Source organism: Anser cygnoides, chromosome 14 (genome assembly GCF_040182565.1).
Source record: "Anser cygnoides isolate HZ-2024a breed goose chromosome 14, Taihu_goose_T2T_genome, whole genome shotgun sequence".
NCBI classification, from domain to species: Eukaryota; Metazoa; Chordata; class Aves; order Anseriformes; family Anatidae; genus Anser; species Anser cygnoides.
Genome location: NC_089886.1, coordinates 2,516,798 through 2,535,732, shown reverse-complemented (window position 1 = coordinate 2,535,732; position 18,935 = coordinate 2,516,798). Strand labels below are relative to the sequence as shown.

General features: G+C 42.8%; 1 protein-coding gene across 6 annotated transcripts in view; it reads left to right on the top strand.

Annotated features, from left to right (window-relative positions):
• Window positions 1-18,935, top strand: part of FSTL4 (follistatin like 4) — a 213,656-nt gene that overhangs the window by 110,417 nt on the left and 84,304 nt on the right. For all 6 annotated transcript variants that reach the window (XM_067005500.1, XM_048057187.2, XM_013175835.3 and 3 more), the window contains 2 exons: window positions 609-799; window positions 5,053-5,173. In XM_067005500.1, the coding sequence (XP_066861601.1) occupies window positions 609-799; window positions 5,053-5,173 (312 nt within the window). The remainder of the gene's footprint in view (window positions 1-608; window positions 800-5,052; window positions 5,174-18,935) is intronic.

Genomic DNA, 18,935 nt, shown 5'->3' with positions numbered 1-18,935 from the left:
CAGCGGGGCAGCGGTGACAGCCCAGCTGCTGGGGCTCCCCGCAGCTCTGCGCTCCTTGCTGTCCTCCCTCCGGCCAGCTTACCACCTTGTGCTGGGTTTGAGAATTCCTCTTCTTAAACCTTGAGAGTGAGATGAAGTATTTAGTGTCGCTATGGGTTTTGTGCCTCATTAACCCCAAATCCTGGTTTTCATAGGTTGGTCCCATATTTTGCATGGGGTTACACTTGTGTGCCATTTGCTTCTCAGAATTTTGTACTTTTATTTACTTTTTAATCACAGGATAGATTAATTTATTTAATCTTTAGAAAAATGCAGAGCAGATGTAATATGGGTGGGGATTTCAAAGCCAAATGTGGATATCTGTAACCAAAGCCTTATAATCTGGAAGGTAACATGCTGGAGAGCTTCTCTGACAGCAGGATTTAGAAAGACTGTCAGCTATTACAAAAGGTGATGACTACAGGAGCTGCTAAATCACAGATCTGAGCGGTGCCATATATGCAGACAGCCTGTCTTTGGCCGTGTCTTATTTTTCCCTTTAGAAGTTCAGTTCTTTAAAAAGATGAAGGTGAATGTACGCTGTCCTATAACGCAGTCTTATCTTTTAGGTGACACGTGTACAATGGCGAACTACAGCCGGCTCAAAAGCATCCTCCTCGACCTGCAGGCTCGTCGCCGGAGCCCCCCGAGCAGCCTGGCCGCGGACAGAGCAGCCCAGAAGCGCTTCTTAGTTGAAGATCTCTTCAAGCACTTGGATGTAAACGGTGACAGGCATCTCAGCAGCTCCGAGCTGGCTCAGGTGGGTGTGTTGTTCAATGAAAACCGAGTTATGAAGCGGATTGTGTTTTTCATTCAAAATGTGAATTGAGCGTAACGCAGAGGCGCTCTTGTGAGAGCGGTCATTTGTATCTGTCTGTCCAGCAGCAGGTAGGGAAGGAAAACCTGCTGCAGCCTGCGAGTCTTTCCGCACCTCTGGGGAGATGGTGGTGTCTCAAACACTTAAAGCTCCTCTACAAACAAAAACATGGCAGCTTTCCAGCCCCATCCTGGCTCCTGAAAATAGATAATAATCCTTACTGCTAACAGTCATCTTCTGAAGTGTTTCCAGGTAGCTGGCTTGGCAAGAATTAATTTGGATTTTTGGATGAAAGTTAGGAAGAAATCCCTTTCTTCTTCTTCCTGCCTTCTGGGCTGCGTATTAGCATGTAGTAACACGACAGTGTCTTCAGAATATTTTTAACAGGTTTATTTTCCCAGGATGCCGAGGCAGACACTGAAATGTCGATTAGCTGATCCTAATAACATTTGAAAAGGTGAGAGCTTGAAGAGACTGTTATTTCTAATCATGGGCCTGCTGTGCTGTTGGAATTCATCTAATTGTTCAAGTGAACCAGCACAAGCACTTGAACCGATCAGTGTGTGTCCTCAACTTTCCTTTTTTTTCATGTGAAAACATGAGAAGAGTCCTATAAATAAGAGAAAAAGCACTATGCCAGAAGTGGGAAAATACACATATTGGCATCTTGTTTCTGCATTCTGTTGGTTTCTTGCTGCTTCTATGCCTCAACACATAAGGCAGCAGCGCAGGACCTGTCCTGTCCCCTGGCTTCAGCTTCTTCAGACCACACTGTGAGCTTGGCCTGAGCACACAGCTCTTGTGCAAACTGCGGGCATGGGCAGCCAGGGCAGCGGGACACGGCGTGAGCTTGTGTTCACTGCCCACCTGAGTGCTCTGATGCACCGCACGTGAATGTTCTGTTGAGAAGAAGCAACGGGTGTGAAGCTGCGTGTGGTCGCCTGCAGGGTGTTGGGTCAGTCTTGGTAGCGCTGGACATGACAAAACTTGGAGGAGCCACGGGAAGATCAGGGCTGATGAATGGCAGTTCTGTGGGCCTTGGGAAGTCAGCTCGGCTCAGTTAAAAACCACCAACCTCAAAATCAGGAAAAAAAATCCCCAATGAGAACGTTATTACCTGAATGTATTTACCACTTAATTGTCTTCCGTGAGAAGCAAGCACCTTTCCAGAGTCATTTGGAAACGAGGACCTGCTCCAGGTCGCAGGGCAGCCCTTCACCCTCTGCAGGAGCATCCCACCTGCACCTGCTCCTCGCAGCAAACGTGAAGCGCGCTGCAGCTCCAGCATGCAGATGCGAGCTGTGAGCAAGCAGGGCAGAAGTAAGCCCGCTCCTCTCCGAGGAGAACAGTTTGCACTGAATTTTAATCCTGATGCTGTTGACATGATGCACAATCCTGTCTGCACAATGCAAAGTGTCAGCGTAAATTCCCTTAGATCTGAGCTATGAATATATACAATACTTCATCTGTATTCAGTGATTTTTTATAAAGACATGGTAGGTATAAGAAAACACTTCTATCTGAATTCAAAGCCAGCTTTTGCATAGCTACATCTAAGTGTCTGTTCTACTCTCCAATTTTTTCCCCTTTTTACAAGAAACTTATTCTGTCAGGATATTAAACTCAGCTTGCATGGAAATAGAGGTTTGGCAGCCTGCAAGCCGTTGCCATTAGGAAGAAGGAATGACCTGCATTTTAAAGGAGGAGATTTCAGCGATTCAAGGTCTACTGCAAAGTTACTGCAGGCTTCCCTTGCCGATGTGCTTGGAGCCCAGGTCCCTCTCACAAGAGCAAGTGTAGGCCTTGGCTACTCTTCTTTTTTTCTTTTTATTCCTCTCTTCTAACTATGTTATCAGAATCAGTAACCGTGTTTGCACCTCTGTAGCCTGCTGCAATTTAATGGACTAAACCAAGTCCAGCCCTCAGCTAGGAGCCCTCTCAGCCGCAGGTCTTCCGTGTGTACACAATGGCTCACACCTGTGTAATCACCTCTCAAAAGCCAAAATAATGCCAGGCAATGCAAAGCACAGGCGAGCCCTGGAAGCTCTTAATCCCGAGCTGAGCTGCACTGATCTTGAGCCCTTCTGCTGGAGCACGGCCAGGTCCAGAGCAGGCTCAGGACTCGTCTGCGAGCAGCTCTGGAGCTCTTGTGCCGGCGATATTCACAGTTCACATGCAGCATGTCGTTCTGTATTTCTTCTCGTTACCTCTGACGTCAAGATGATTTCCACATGCTCTTACCTGACCAGTTTACTCACTCAGTTTCCAAGAGATTTTTTTAGGTAATGAGCGATTTTTAATTTTCCGTGTTACCATCTCGACAGAAAATGTCTTGCCTTGTCAGGTAGATTTGTGAGTGATTTGTGTTGGCTCTTTTAATCTGAGCCTCTCTGCGACTTTGAAGTTCCTCCAAGGAGGGGGTTTTATTGCCCATGGATAGAGGCAGGTAAAATGGATGTGGTGCAGAGGGAGCCACTGTGATCTCATTCTCCCTGGCTGCTGGATGAGCTGTTGCCGTGCATTTTCTTTGTTTTATTTAAAAGAAAAATAGTCTCTTGAGCACCATAACCTTGTCTGCAAGGAAAAACCTGAGGCAGGTAACCTGCACTGCTGCAGAAAAAAAAAATGGAGTCATTTTTAAAGCCTGAAAGGGGATCTTTAGGCAGCTCAGTGCAGAGGGATTCGTCCCAGGGGAGAAACTGGAAGCAGAGCCCCCGCGGCAAGGACAGTCTGGTACCAGGGCAGCCTCTAGCACCCAGACATGGTGAGGATCTTTGCCCATTTGTTTATTTTCCGTGACATAATTTCTTTGAGCAAAAAGGTGACAGCAGATGGTCCGTTCCTTCTATTTAGAGCCTGATTTGCCTCCTTGCTGCCAACAGACCCTATTGAGCCATTTCCCTCAGGACCCAGCAGTGTGAAATGCCCACGTAGTCCTGCAGCCGTTGGTATGCAGGGCTATTAACAGCGGTGGTAATGGGAATGTTATTTCCGTTTAAAACTTTTAATGCGTTTTAAAGTCAGATTCATAAAATCTAATGAATATGTTGCAGCTGAAGTGTCTTGTGGTGTGTTTTTTTTTTGTCCATCAATGTTAAATCAAAAGGGCTAGTAAAAAAACTTGTCAGTCTTATGAAAAGTTAATCAATTTTCAATACAAAGGTAGACAAAGGGAAATTTTCATCTTTAGAAGATTGATCTTGGAAGTTATGGTTGATCTCACTTTCATTGAACATTTTTACTGCCTAGGTGAAGGGTCATTTTTTTAGCATTATTACTTTAAATTGCTTCAATATAATAGGCCAAGACTAGAATAGTAAATAAAAGAGTCTCTGGACTACAGCAAAAGCCTTCCTGCCTGGAAGATGCAATATTTCAGGTGTTTTCTTCATGTTCCACCATAAATTCAGAGAAGCCGTCATTTTCATTATGCTTAGGTCTGAGTTTAGCAATTTGCTAACTTGGATGTATGACTTTTAAAGCTCTCTTCATTTTTCACGTGGAATGTATGAAATGTTTAGAATGCACAAGAAACAAACTGTCAGGGGCTGAAAAAACGCATTATTTTTGAATACATCATCAACTCTTGCCTGTCCTAGTCGTAAAGGCAAGGAGTACAGTTTTGTCCTTACCTACAGAGGAGAGAGGAAGATCAGATGCAGATTTTTCCCTGTTGAATATTCATGTTCCAGTGCATTGGCAGAGTGGAAACGTGTTCCTGTGCTGCTGCAGGACGAGGCTCTTAGCAGGCGTACCCTGACACAAAGCAAATACGTAACTTCTTTCCACTGGTTGCCTGTTATTATTGTGTTGGGAGGTGACAGTATGAATATTCAATAGCACTTGTTGAGTTTCTTTTTTCTCTTTGCCCTATAAACCTTGTCCTGATCTGATGACTTATGAACATGGCTGGTTTCCAAAGCCTCTGATGCTTAGAGGCCTTCAGAGGACTCGTGAGCCAGTGCCAGCAGCTGGCGGCCAAAGCCAAGTTTGTGCCAAGTCAGAGCTCCAAGTTGGAGGGTTTTATGGTGTTGGGACCCAAGTTGTTACCATCCTCTAAGAAAGAGCAGGTCTCAGTGCCCCTCTGAGGGGAGATACGTGTCCATGGGTCATTTAATGCAAAACCTGCTGGGTGAGCCAGGCCCCCAGCCTGCAGCTTTACTTTACATGAAGATTTCATGTTTTCTTTGCCACAGCTCATGGAGGAGGAGGATCTGGACGATGATTTATTGGATTGTACGCTAGAAGACCTCCTCCGGTTTGATGATTATAACAATGACGGGCGCTTAACCCTGCAGGAGCTCTATACAGCCTTCCGTAAGTCCTGACGCTTTTGTCTGTCCTTGGTATTGAAAGCACGTGAATATCTGTGGTGGCAGTGTTGTCTGCCCAGATGTGATCAGCAAAAATAGTCCCTTTTTGTATTTAATGACATGGAAATTACTTTGAAAGGCTTGTTTCTAAAGGTTATTGTGCTCCAAAGGATGTGCATGAACTAGGAGGTTGGTAAAAGTGTGTGGGACTTACTTTTATCTTGTGGTTTTTGTTGTGCTTCCTGGTGTTGGCTTCCTGTCAGTGGCAATGGAGGGATGTCAGCGAAGAGGCTAGGTCTATAGACCTCAATATGTGGTTCCGAATTAATCCTGAGGAAAGAATACACATGGGAAATTACTTTCTTCTTTCTCTTCTTGAAACCTTGCAAATGTCTTGTGGTAGTGTGTTAGTTTGCTGTGGGGAAGGTATTTAACTGAATATTATCTTCCTGTGTTTTGTTTCCATGTTAGTAAGTGAAGGACTGTGTGCGATCTCAGTAGATACCTCAGCACCGTTTGCAAACATCCCTAGATCACTGAGCTACTTAAACTGTGTTAAACAATAAGTGCTTGTGTTATCCCATTTATCTTCATAACATTACATTCGTGCTTTAAATTAATCATTCCTTGAAGTCCTTCCCTCTTCCCTGGAAAAGTCCCGCGTTGTCTCCTTCACCTGGATGACAGGTGAAATTTTATTGACATTTTTCACTTTGAAATATTAAAAAGAAAGAAAAAAACATGTAGTTTTTGTTTGTTTTGCACCAATCAGACTCGTGAGCTACAGAGTACTTGTGCATGGTTTATCAAAGATATTATTAATGCTCTTTAAATGAAAACAGGATTCAACCATTGAACTGTTCAGTGTGGGCAAAAGGCTGATAGTAAGCTCATTACCATTTAAGTTGGGTTCTCAAAACCCTGTGTATGACGTTTTAAAGACAAATTAATTTCAGTACCTCTTAATTTCATTTTCTAAACCAGAGCACCCTGCACTGGTTCATGCTCAGTGGAGGCAGCTCAGCGTGTGCAGGAATCCCACGTGCACCACACCAGCATGTTCCTCGTTGGTGCTTTTGGGCAAGCTGTGATGCTAATGCACAACCTCTATTTTTGCCGAATATCCTCTTTTCTAAAGAGAATGGTTTCTGTTTTCTTGGCTTCTGGCTTTTCATTAAGAAAAAAAAAAACCTTCGGATAATAATGTGTAAAGTGCTTTAAAATTAGCCCCAGTTGTCACCTTGGACCTGTTTGAACCGCATATGCATTTAATTCAACACAGCATACTCAAACCAGCAGATATACAGTAAAACATAAAACCTCATATATTAGGAGGGCTATGAAGTGAATTAACCCAACTATGAAGGCCTGACATGCAGTTATTTGGGAGCATATTTGGATCAATGGGTTCTCAAAGTCACAGCAACTCGTAACTAAACTCCAGGAGTAGTCATCTGTATGTGTTTCTGGTTCAGTGAATTTTAAGTAGGCAATGAAAATAAGACGGGTGTAAAATACTAGCCAATGAACGGAGACAGCGATCAATAAACTGCAAAAATATTGTAACAAAAAAAGGTGGAATGAATGTCTATCAAACGGATTTTGTATATAAAAAGAAGCAGAAAATTGGACTTCTTCATTTTCAATTCCTAGAATCCATGTTTTTGTCCAGAGCAGTTAATGGTCATCAGCTTTTAATTTAAAAGCGAAGTGCATTGCTTGTAACTTTAGAAACTCTGCAGACTCTGTAAGTGAACTTCAGTGCCTGGTAAAAGTATATTTTTTTTCTTTATTACACTATCTAGGAAAAACATCTTTAAAATATGTGTATTAACTTTGTGCTTCATTATAAGCCAGACTTTAGCTTGCGACAGAAGTTTAGAAGTACAATATACCACACATTTTTCATATTTGTTGCCCATTAGGGTCATCCTTTTGTTGCTTTAAATTCACCCAAGTCACTCATTTTTGCATGCCAGCAGCAGGCCGTGGGGATTGCTGCTCAGCAAGCCGAGGAACCTAACTACAAGAATTCAGTGACATTAGAAAGTCTCAATCTAATTTATCCTCTCGAAAACTCTGTTACGTGTGTTTCAGCATACCGTGCTCCGGTGTAGCGTTGCAGCGTTTGAAAGGTTTGAAGATGACCTTGATAATGTAAAGAGCTTTCCAATTTGTCATTCTTGTGATACTTTGGAGGTTGCATTTCATTTTAAAGAGACTCGTGGCCTTTCTGTAACTTAGAGAGCCACAAAATTGTAATTTCTCACTCCGTGTCTCTCTTTTGCTTTCTTTCAACACATCCTCTATCCGAGCAGGTCCAAAGGGTGAGTTGGATCCCCAGCCATGTTAATCAGCTGTAAGGGCATGAAAACCGTGTGGATGAGAAAAATCCAGTCTCTTACTTTTTTCAAAACCCGGTTTCACAATTACAAGTACTACTTCTAATAGATGCTATTTTTAATAATAATTTCTAATTGTGCTAACCAATTGTATATGAGTCTTAATGCACAGCTTCAGATTATGGACAGAAGTAGTGGTCCTCCTCCAAACCCTATCTAATGCATTATCTTTCTTCTGTTTTTTCTGAAAGTTCTTTTATCCCCAAATCCCAAGAATACAATGTTTAGGAATTTGCTTTTGTGTATGGGGATGAATAGAAATATCTATTAGCCCAGGATTAAAGTATCGCTTTTCAAATCATCTTAATCACGCATGAGTAACATCTGAGACAGTTCAAATATTCTCCTGGCAGCTCTGGAAAGAACAAACTTTAGGTGTCTTCTAATTTCTCATTAGTAAATTTTATTAGGTAAGAAGACTTAGGGCCATAATGAAAAGTAATTCATTTTTAAGATGATGATGTCAAGATTTTCAAAACCAGAGAGAGTACTAGTAAGTGTACTTGTCTGTTATCTTTCCTCTTTATTGTCAAAAAAGATTCAATAAATGAGTAATAAATAAGAAGCTTAGTTTTCCTAAGTACTAACGCAGAGTATGCATCTAATTAATCAGCATGGAGATAGTCGAGTAAATTGGCAAGCACATCACCCAGCTGAGTCCTGTTTTAAATATGCTCAGATGAGTGATTTTTAGATATAACTTCTGGAACCGTATCTGACTGGAGGTCATTAGAATTAGGCATGTCACTTTTGGCTTTCCTGTTGTCTTCCCTGATGGGAAAGTAGCAGGTTGGCAGATGTGAAAGCCTAGCTGAAAAAAAAAAATCAGTGTAATCTTCTAGATCTATATTATCATCGATGTGGACAGGTCCATTTGTAACACAAATATGTCGAAGAGAGGGAAAACATGCATTCCATCAAAATGGCTTTATCTTGTCAACATTGTTTAGCTAATAAGTTATTAAGCCTATGATAAAATCCCCTTAAATTCTAGCTCCTTGCCAATTAGAGCGCTCTCCTGACCAACATCCACTTCTGACAGCCTGCCTTTACAATTCACTGTACTTCAGAAAGCATAAAAAAAAAGGCCTTTTGCAAGCACCCTTGCTCTACCCTGTGGCAGCTGTTTCCAGTAGGTCATGCTGTGTTTAGAAAGGTTTTTGACTGAGGTTGTGTAGAAGATCAGGGGTATTTCACTGGGTCAGATTAGAAATTATAACACAAGATAATTCCCACATCCCCAAGCAGTCACAGCTTGCCGAGGTCGCCTCGCGCATTTTCAGAGTGCAGTTCTTGTGCTGTATCTCACACTTTCCAGTGGCTCTGCAGTGACATTTTGAGATCTTAGATGTCCTGTCTGGACCAAAAAAAAAAAAATTTTTTGAAAGAAAAATACTAAATCACTATTTTTCAGTCCCGTTATATTTTCCAACCAGTTATGCACATCCGTTATGTGTAGAGAGAAAACTGATGTTTCTCTAAGAAGGGGGGATATGTTGTTATCGATGGGATATGTCGTTATCTAACAAACACAAATGGAGTTTAGAAGAGGAGAATTTTGTGCTGGAAAGAATGCAGAAGAGGTTGCAGGAGCTATGTGCTCTTCTCACTCTTAAATTTTCTCACATTGACCAATATCGTGCTGTTAAACTCTTTACAAGAAGTTTGTGGTCTTCCCTGATTCTCATTTAGTTCAGGTTTTCCTTTTTTAACTGTCCTTGAAATTTATCAAAAAATGCACTATGGGTGAATTTGAACAAAGAAATGAATCGGGAGCCTGGGCTGGGCATGGCTGTTGGATAAATCATTGCCGGTGCTGCAGAGAAGCAGCAGTGAGCCTGGCTCCAGACTTAGCGCAGTGGTCCTAAAACCTCCTGCAGGTCCTAAAACCTCCTGCAGGTCCTAAAACCTCCCGTAGGTCCTAAAACCTCCCATAGCTCTATTCCCCGTCAGGCAATAAGACTGCGCGGTGAGAGGAACCGTTCGCTCCCGACTCCTCCAGGCATCCTCCCGAGCCTCGTCAGAAGTGCAGAGTATAAAGCAGATTTATTTTTGCGGGCTATATTTCTGATATTCCTGTTTCGCTGGAAACTACTCGTCGATAGAGCTTTGTAACCGTCACCCGAGCACCGAGATCGATGCTTGCAGAGCTCTGCCACGGGGAAGGGCAGCAGGGCCTAACCGGGGGCTGCTGGGGCAGGGGGGCGAGGGAGCTGGTGGAGTCACAAAGGAAACATTCGGGAGCGTTGCTATTCGTGATAGAAACCTCATCTTAAGGAAAGATATAAATAAATTGCATTTGAGGAAAATGAATGCACACATTCGGAAAAATTGTCCATAATATATGTATTCCACGTGCGACTGGAAACCCAGGTGTTCGGCTGAAATTGCATCCGTAAATTCCATTTCCAGATGAAACGTTTACTTGCGTGTTTTACAGACGTGGTCTCCCTGTTGGTGTGGCACGTGGGGTTGGGCATTTGGTGCTGCTACCTTCCAGCCAGATTGGTCAAGCTTGGTTAATTATATCGGACAACTATATTGTGAGATAAAATGTTTTGCTTGAGGTCTTCTCTTTAGCAATGTTGTAGCAACAGTTACCTACAGGATCAAATCGCTCTCCTAAAGTATTGACAATCTGTGCACCATGCTCAGCCTCTCCAGCTGTAATCTCCTTGCTATGTAATTTTTCTTTCATGTTGCTGCAGGTATTGGTACAAAGTTGGAAATAATTCATTAGCTTACCGGCATTGATTTGTTTCTCCTGTGAGCTATGTGATACCCAAACTTCAAACACGCCTCAGCAGGCAGGGGAGCGCTGGCCTCTGCGTTCGGTTTGAGGCAATGTTAGAGGTGATGCGAAGTGCTCGGGAAAGACATGAGGTTTCCTTCAGCTGGCCAAAGCAAGCGGTTCCAGCCTGCCTTGAGGAGTCACGTGCAGCTGTGTTGCTGCGCATAAAGGCAACTTTTTTGGGTGTCTTCTGGAATAATGAATTCAATAGCGCATTCTTAGAGCAAAAACTAAACTAAAAGTTAAAAATCAAGCAAAAAGCAGAAGTTTTAAACTGTTTAGCTAGATTTCTGTAGCAGATGCAGAGTGGCTGAGCAGGGATGATGGGAAACACCAGCGGGCATTAAAGTCACTGCAGCATCATTTAGTAACTGTGTTTCTGCAGCCGAGCTGGGATCCTGCACTGGTTTTTTAGGCTTTATTAGGACCGAACCGGCAGCATTGTGTTGTAGGGAGATGCAGCCACTTCATAGCGTGGAGCTATGGGAATCAGCGCTGGGGGCTGTGTGCGCTCCGACGCCTGTGTTCCAGCCCAGGGCTAAGCTGCAGGCAGGCGCTTGAGCTCTCAGGGGTCTTTGTGGACTTCTTAGATCTTCAGAAGCACCAAACTCCTTGCCTTGAGTGTGAGATGCCTGACTTTAGCGATAGACATGGTCCTGTTGCACCTGGAAATGATATTTTGACTGCTAGGACACTTCGCTTGGGACTCGAAGTGAGTTCATCCTCACTCAGTTTTAGTGGGAAGGTAATTTTTGAATGAAGAAACCTTTTTTGCTTTGATGTTCAGTCCTGTTGTTTTCCTTGATATCAGAAACATTCAGAAAAAAAAAAAAAAAAGGTAATTTCTTTTTCTTTTTAAAGCTCTCCTCATTGTGAAAGCCTTCAGCTCTGAGCTCCAAATCTAAAATACATCACTGGGCTCCAGCACAGTGTCCTGCACTGATTGTGGTTCCAAAAAGAGCTGGAAGAGTTGGGTCTTTCTGTAGCATCTTGTGTATTCTCAATGCTTTTGTTTCATTTTAAACCAAGTAAAAGGCTTACCTCAGAGGAAAAAAAAATAATGTGTTAAAAATAAAGACAAACATAATCTAAGCAAGAATGCTTCCTAAGCTAAAATACGGTCCTGGGGAAAAACAAGAAAAGATCAAGAAAAAATACGTTCCACGTGGATGCATGTTTACCACTGGAAAGAGGGACGTGGTTTTGCCTCTGGCCCAAGAAGGGGAACGTTTCCATGTTGAGACCGCAGATAAATTCATCCAAATGTGTTTGCTGTTCACTTTTGTAGTCTGCTTAGTCTATATATTTTTACATTAGGATTTGAGTTAACAGAGAGTCCCGAGTTAAAATTTTGATAGGATTAATGGCAAAGATAGGTGGTTGGAATGATTTTGTGATTGTTGGTCAAGAATTGCTATCCAGTTTCTTTCAGGAAAATGCAGCGAGATCCGATGCCTGTTTTGCTGTTTCCTTCTGCGCAGACGTGTGTCTCGGCTGCACACGGGTAGCAGTGCACTCAAATGTGAGTTGCCAAACTCTAGTAGTTTTCCAAATACCTGTTATTCTGAAAGATACCATCTGGAAAATGTCAGTGGGCTTAATATATAACGACTGAATAAGAGAAAATGAACTAATTACAAGTTGTTATTGGAAACCTATTCTCTACGAATTGCAAAGAAAACACCGGAATACAATGGCGATTTTAACATGCTCTTCAGGGTGCATTGATTTGTTAATCTTGGTTTCAAATGCAAGACTTTGCAGTGTGGAGTAGTGCTTCTGAGGTGATGTAGTACAAACCATATCAAATGTCTACACACACTCTTGCAGGAGCAGAATATCTAAATATTTATAAGTATTTATGAGTGACTCACCGGTGCGTAAAAGCAGGCAAATACCATTTCCCAAAAAATTATTTGATCCATACCAGCAATGTTCACTGAAGCAATCTCACATACACAAATAATAGTGTTCTCAGTTGCTTGCAGACACAAAATTACGTCAGTGAACAGCAAATAGAAATGTCGGTGAGATCATAAAATGACTGGCAGTCCTTCAGACTGACATACGCACCTTCAGATCACGTAGGTAGGGATCTATAAATTATAATTTGCATTTTCAATTAGCAGAGAGTGTAGAATTGCAGGCTTTCCTATGGCTTTGTTCTGTTCTGGCAAAAGCAGAGCTGATTTCTGAAAATCAGACCTAAACTTTCTGCATTGTAGTTCCTTTTATATTTTTTTTTCAGTAAATGTCTTTCCAAGGAATTTGGGAAGCAAATGAAGCAAAGTCATGAAGCAAAAATCTGTTTGTTTGTTTTTGTTTTTGTTACTAAATATGAGGGAAGTTGTAATCAGTAATTGCTAAAGCTATATTTATCTTCTGAAATCTTCCTTCATCTAAGAAACACTGCTGCGTATGTTCTGTTTTCCCTTCCAGGCATCTCATGGATGCTTTGAATTGCTTCTCCATCTACATGCTCTTCATCTTCTCTTCCCCAACTTGTTTGTCAGATTCATAGCTTTGAAGCCCCAAAATGTTCCTCAATATATCAGAAGAAGTGTATCTGCCATCTGCCTCAGATGTGTAGGCTGCAACTGCCACACCTTGGCTCGTGTGTTTGTTTCAGGCAGCTCGTGGTGCGTTTAGGTTGAGTACCACCGACGTCGATGCTGAGGGTGACATCTGTCCCGGCAAGGATCACGCTGGTCCTTGGCCACTGTCGTGTGTCACTTTCTTGCACGTCTCCCTGCTAAGGGATTAGTTATATCATCGGGTTTTCACGTTACAGTTGTGTCCTGCATTCCTTGCTCTTGGACATGTGGTCATATAACTGTGTATGTGGTTTTAATTATTGCGCATGGGCCCAGCTTGCCAGCAAACCCTGGAAGCCCAGTGCATCAGTCCTGTCTTCTGCTGGCCTCTCTTATCCGTGCCCGGTGTCCGTAACGTCAGCTGGGATGCCTGTGCTCATTCCAGACCTCGCAGAGACGTTGGACAGATTCGGGCTGTGGATGACTCTCCGTGCAGTGCCGCTAGAAGCAGCCCTGTTAGAGAGCTCCCCAGTGAGAACTGCTTTTTGAGATTGTCCATCAACCAGTTCCTAGTTCATTTAGCACATACTTTATTGACACTGGACAGCACTACAGAGCTACAGTGCTAATTTTTTAATCAAAATGCCAGAGCAGCCATCAGAAAATTACCAAGTACAGTACATATCCCTGGTGCAATGATACAATTTATCTAGAGCCACAGCTGAGATGTTTTTATTTCATGTTCTTCACAGGAGAAAATCTCCTTGACAAATCCAGGATGTCCAGATAGAAACTGAAATAAAATAGCAGTAGGAAATTGAATGAGCTGAACTCAAAGGACGGTTCTGCTTTAATACTTCCAAAAAGAGGTGTTTTCTTTTTCTTTCTTTCTTTTTTCTTTTTTTCTAAAGGCACTAACCTATAGAAAAAAGTAAAAAAAGCTTTGAAGATGCTTCAGTGGCATCAAGATTTGAGGTGAAGCTCAGCTGTTGCCAGTGTCTGTCTTTAGCACCATCATAAAAAGCTCATTCTCAAGTTTTTGGATGGTCACAACTTCAGGAAGAACATCAGGAGCTATCAGTAGAAATAAATGATGGAGCTCAGGCCTCCAAAGCACCGCTCTGCCCTGAGATTTTCCCCTCTGCAGTATACAAGGTACATCTGCAGCGTTTTTGTTTCCGTTTCTGCAGACCAGTAAGTACAGCCCCACTGAACTCATGTTTTGAGCCGCACTCAGATTGTGCATCCTTCACCAGAGCACAGGCATCCCAGCTGTATTATTAGAAACTTGCTGCTTGTAGAAGGAATCCGTGGCTGTGATTTACCAAGAAACAAAAATGTGCTAAGTATATGCCAGTCTGTGGCTTATTTCTTTGTATTTGTCATTCTGTTCATCATAAAACCTGACTCAAGTGTTAGAAAAAGGTCACAGATACCCCACTGGACACTGAAGGGCATTTGGAGCAATTGCCTGCTCTGTGACCAGAAACACACAGCGTCAGTTTTGCAGTGCTGTTTGTCACAGCCCCAAAAAACTGCTGGAGCTGTGATGGAGTTTGGAGGGGGACAGAAGGGAGCACATACGGGAGTGGGAATGACATTAATTTCAAAGCAAAGCACCAGAAAAGGAGCACGGTGAAAAGGGAGAGTAAAAATATCCTCACCCTGTGATTACAAAATCTATAGGTACTTTTTAAATATGAAATTAAATGGAACACAGGAGAGCTTGAAAGACTGAGGTAACTTTCTAAATACACTTTCAGGATGTATTTTAACGTGAACTGTATTTCACAAGGTTTTCCCACAGCCTGATTTTCTGTAGTTTGAGTGCAGGGCTCCAGTCTGATAGAGCTGCTGCTGGAATTGCTCTCAGGTAGGGGCTGATTTTGAAGTTTTCCTGCAAGACGCTGCCCAGAGTGTCTGTTCCTGTGTTTTTGTTCTCCTGTCTGGCTCTGTGACCTGATTCTCCATGTCATTCATGCTTCATTTTAATTGTGGAGAAAATACGTCTTTACACAGTGTTTGATGCTACCACGGAGTCGTCCATCAAACCCCGCTTGGCTGAAACTGTGCGTACAGCCTGCTTGCCTTGCTGCTCTTCATGCATGGAAACATTTAAAAAAAAAAAGGGGGCATATTAGTTTGGCCCTGGTCTGTGAAAACCCAGGAGTCATTACTAGTGCTGACATAGCACTGGCTGAGTTCAGGCAATGCCACTGCAGTGTTTCATTTTACAACAAAAGGTGTCGTGCATATTTTGAATATACAGTCAGGCGGCTATTATTTGATAGCTCTTGCAGTTAGAATCCTAAAAATATTGCTGCACGAATGTCTCCCTTTTATATTCCACTCACCTCCCTAAGGCTATCGATCTGAGGCGCCCTTTGCCTGGTGGGAAAAAAAAATCATTTCTGCCATGAAAATTCAGGAGCTGTGTACTGAGCCTGTAGCAATCTGATGAGAGGAAAACCAGCACTGCTACTGCCTGTCCAGTCTTAATATTGCTCTGGTTATCTAATCTATCTCCATTAGCACAGACCTCTCGAATGCTCTTAATAAAATCAGTGGCCGAAGGAAAAACATTTGCTAGCGCTTGTATGATGAGGGTGGTGAACGCCGTGCTGTGTCCCCAGAAGCTGCTGTTTTACATGCCCAGGGGAGGGTTCCTCTCGAGGATGGATCGACTTGTTTGTGGGTATAAGTCCACGTGTAAAATTATCGTTTGCTGCTGTTCATAACAATTAGGTTGAAAATGAGCCACCCTCAGGGCCTGGTTAGGAGGGCAGGAGGCAGCCTTCCCAGGCCGATGTCTGCCAACTTTTTCATCCTCTCCTAACTTACACCAGAAGGTCCTGCTGCATCAGAAATAACACATCTCATTTCTGTACTATCCTAGGGAAGGCTAACGTGTTTTTCTTTAGCGTGCAAGCCCTGCACAGGAAGATTGGGGTTGCATGCTGAAGACCCCTTGATTGGGGTGGGGTGCGTGGACCTTCCCGTCCCACCCAAAAGGTGAAAAGTGCTTTTTCTGTCCTAAAGCCCCGAACGAGAGCATGGCAATCCTGACACCTGTAGCTGATTTGTGGGCATCACTAGGTTGGATTTATACTCCTCTAGGCCCTGAAGGCAAAATTGTTTCAGAAGCTGTGATGGTGTCTGGTTGCGTTTGGTCATTACTGGTGTCAGAGGCTGTTGTACTTTATTTTAGCAAGAAAGAGCTCTGTGCCGGGTTCTCCTGTAGTAGAAGTCTGCACTGTACGCCTTTAATTCGTGTAACACTGTGGTAGTCACCTAAATCATCTCCAGCCTCAGAGATAAGCCCACGTGGTAATTTATGGGCTTAAGAAGATATAAAATGGGCATGTGACTGTTTTAGAGAGCACATCTCCACTTACTTTAGCACTAATTATTATTGGTTTTGTTTCACCGTTAGTCTGACAGTGCAATATAAACTACCAAACACACGTGTGTCTCTCCTAGGTGGAACAGTTTGGAGCCTGCTGGGATGTGTAATGCATCTTCTGGCACGGCTAATAGAGTTGTTTTGCTTTTAATGCAATTTACTAACCAATCATCTGCTAAAATATAAGATGTATATTAGTCTAAATTTGTTACAGAACTGCTATTTTCCTCCTTATTATGCTTTAAGATGTATTTTTATGAATCCATTCACTCCAAGTTAGGCAAGATATGTTCATGGAAAGGCTCCAGTATGTTAATTTGTATTTATTGAATACTTCAGCGTAATGTGATGAACAGGCCCCGTGGATTGTAATTAATGCATTGACGTCCAACTACTGCAGCTGAATGGAAGATGAAAGCGACTTATAATGGACATAACACGCATTCATCTAGCGGTGATGCATGGACACCTACCAAGTCAAATAGCTCTTGGTGAGAATAGAAGTGCAGTCGGCATCAGCAGAGCAACTTTACTGGGGGGCCCCTCGCAGCCCCCAGCCTCTCCCCTCCAGCATTTCCCTTTCCGTGCCCCCTCGCTGACTCGAGTTAGGTGAAAGCCAAGTGCATCGGCAGGAGGGATTTGGCTCAGACGGTAGTTTCCTCCTTAAATGCAGGGAGAGAGTAACTCACTTATTCCTTTGATGCATTAGCACGGGTGGCCTCTTGAACATCGTGCATTAAACAAATTATATGAACTGCAAATAACATGGTTTGTATTCTAGTGCACGAACAGGGCTTCCGCAAATAAATAAACCGATGGCAAAAAGCCGCTTTTCAGATTTCACTTCTCAAGCTCTGCAACTAGGCACTAATACAATTATGTCAAAAGTATGTTGAGCAGATAGAAGTAATGAACTGTTGGATTCCTTTTCTGTAAGAGGTCTTTAACAGAGGACATTGGGGAATAAAAGATTTTCCCTGCAATAGGCATCATGCATACAAGAGCTTTAAAAAATAAGAAAGAGTGGCAGGTTAGCTTCCTTTTTTTGACTCATGGGAGAAGACGGGCAGCTCCAAGCGATCGTTGATCAACTTTCCTTTCGTTAAACATCAGGCAAGGGAAGACTTGGCAGCTGTAATTTCCTTTAAGGAGAAAGCAAGAGGGAAGGGCGGGAGAGCTGAGGGACTTGGCACTGCATCGTACCGAGCTATTGCTTTAATCCTCCCAGGTGGTAGCTAAGTTGCAGATCTTGCATCAGATGAAATATGAAATAATAAGTGCGTCAATAAGCGTTAATTGATCCACTAATTTCCTATAATAAAAGAAACTTTGAAGAAACCGAAAGGGCCGGTGGCAAAGCAATTTCATTATGTGTCTGTCAGCGCACTGTATAATTTACTTTGAGGGCTAAATACAAGTTACTCATAGGAGAGGTTGAAATATCTGATGAAGCAGTCATGCTTCTTGTCAGGACTTTGGGTTTCCTTCTGTTATTACTATTGTTGTTATTAGTTTTTGTGGATGATGCCCCATAGGAGCTGGATCGAGAGGCCCAGCCAATTTCATGTTGGTTCAGCAGCTGTCAGATGATAACCGTGCTAAGTCTCTTGAAACAACAGATTTGGTTCAGCGCGGTGGAGATAACTGGTGCTGGGCTCTGCAAGTAGCCAAATAGTAGTTTCTCTTAAAACTACCTTGTGAAGTATTACCTAATAGCCAGGCAATGGAAGGGAGATGGTTTGGCCATGATGAAGTGTTATTTAATTAGTCGGCAGGGTTGGGAGCTCAGGTGAGCCCCCGGTTACCTGAAGGCTGCGCCGCTCCCTCCAGGTGACGTCCCGAGCGCTCAGCTCGGTCTCTTGCACGCCCAGCAGTGGTGGACTTTAAAGTATGTTATTTCTTGTGAATCTATTATTTGTTATACCAAGTTTATATCTGAAATGCAAATTCTACACACACGAACGCGCTTTGTCTATTCTGGGTTTAAGCTGGCATGACCTCTGGCTATCTAATTCCCCTAGCACACACCTGTAACTTTAATCATTTCCTTAAAAAAATTGAGTTGCTGGTGTGTCAGAGCACACCCATCTGTAAATATTCACGGTCTCAGGTGCTGAAAAGCCTCCTATTGATCCATTTTCCTGCCCTCTCCATAAAATGGCCGAGCCGTCTCCCAGTGGGGCAGCCACTGCGGGAGAGGCGTCCCCTGGCACAGGCCTCTACGAGGCGACGGGGAGCTTCATCCATATTTTAGAAAACGTATTCACAATTTCGTATGCTCAAACAGTGCTACTGTGTCAACATCACAGTCTCGTCAGATCACAGGGTTTAGTTAAATCAAAATGACAGGAAATTTCCTTGGATTTTATCCGCCATCTGAAGAAATTGGTTGGAGTCAGAGTTTGTAGAGCAAACACATCAAAATGAGTTTAAAGAAGTGCTGGAAGTAGTAAGACATACATAGTAGCTTTCCAGCAATTTCTTTCAGTTATTAAGACTTAATTTTTAAAATTGCCTGCAAATTATGACTGGGAATATTTTATCGCACTACCCAAGAAAATTGTTGGTCTTTGTCCTTCTGTTTACACTTTTCCAACATGTTTTTTACAACACGCAGCCAAAGGCCTGATGACCTC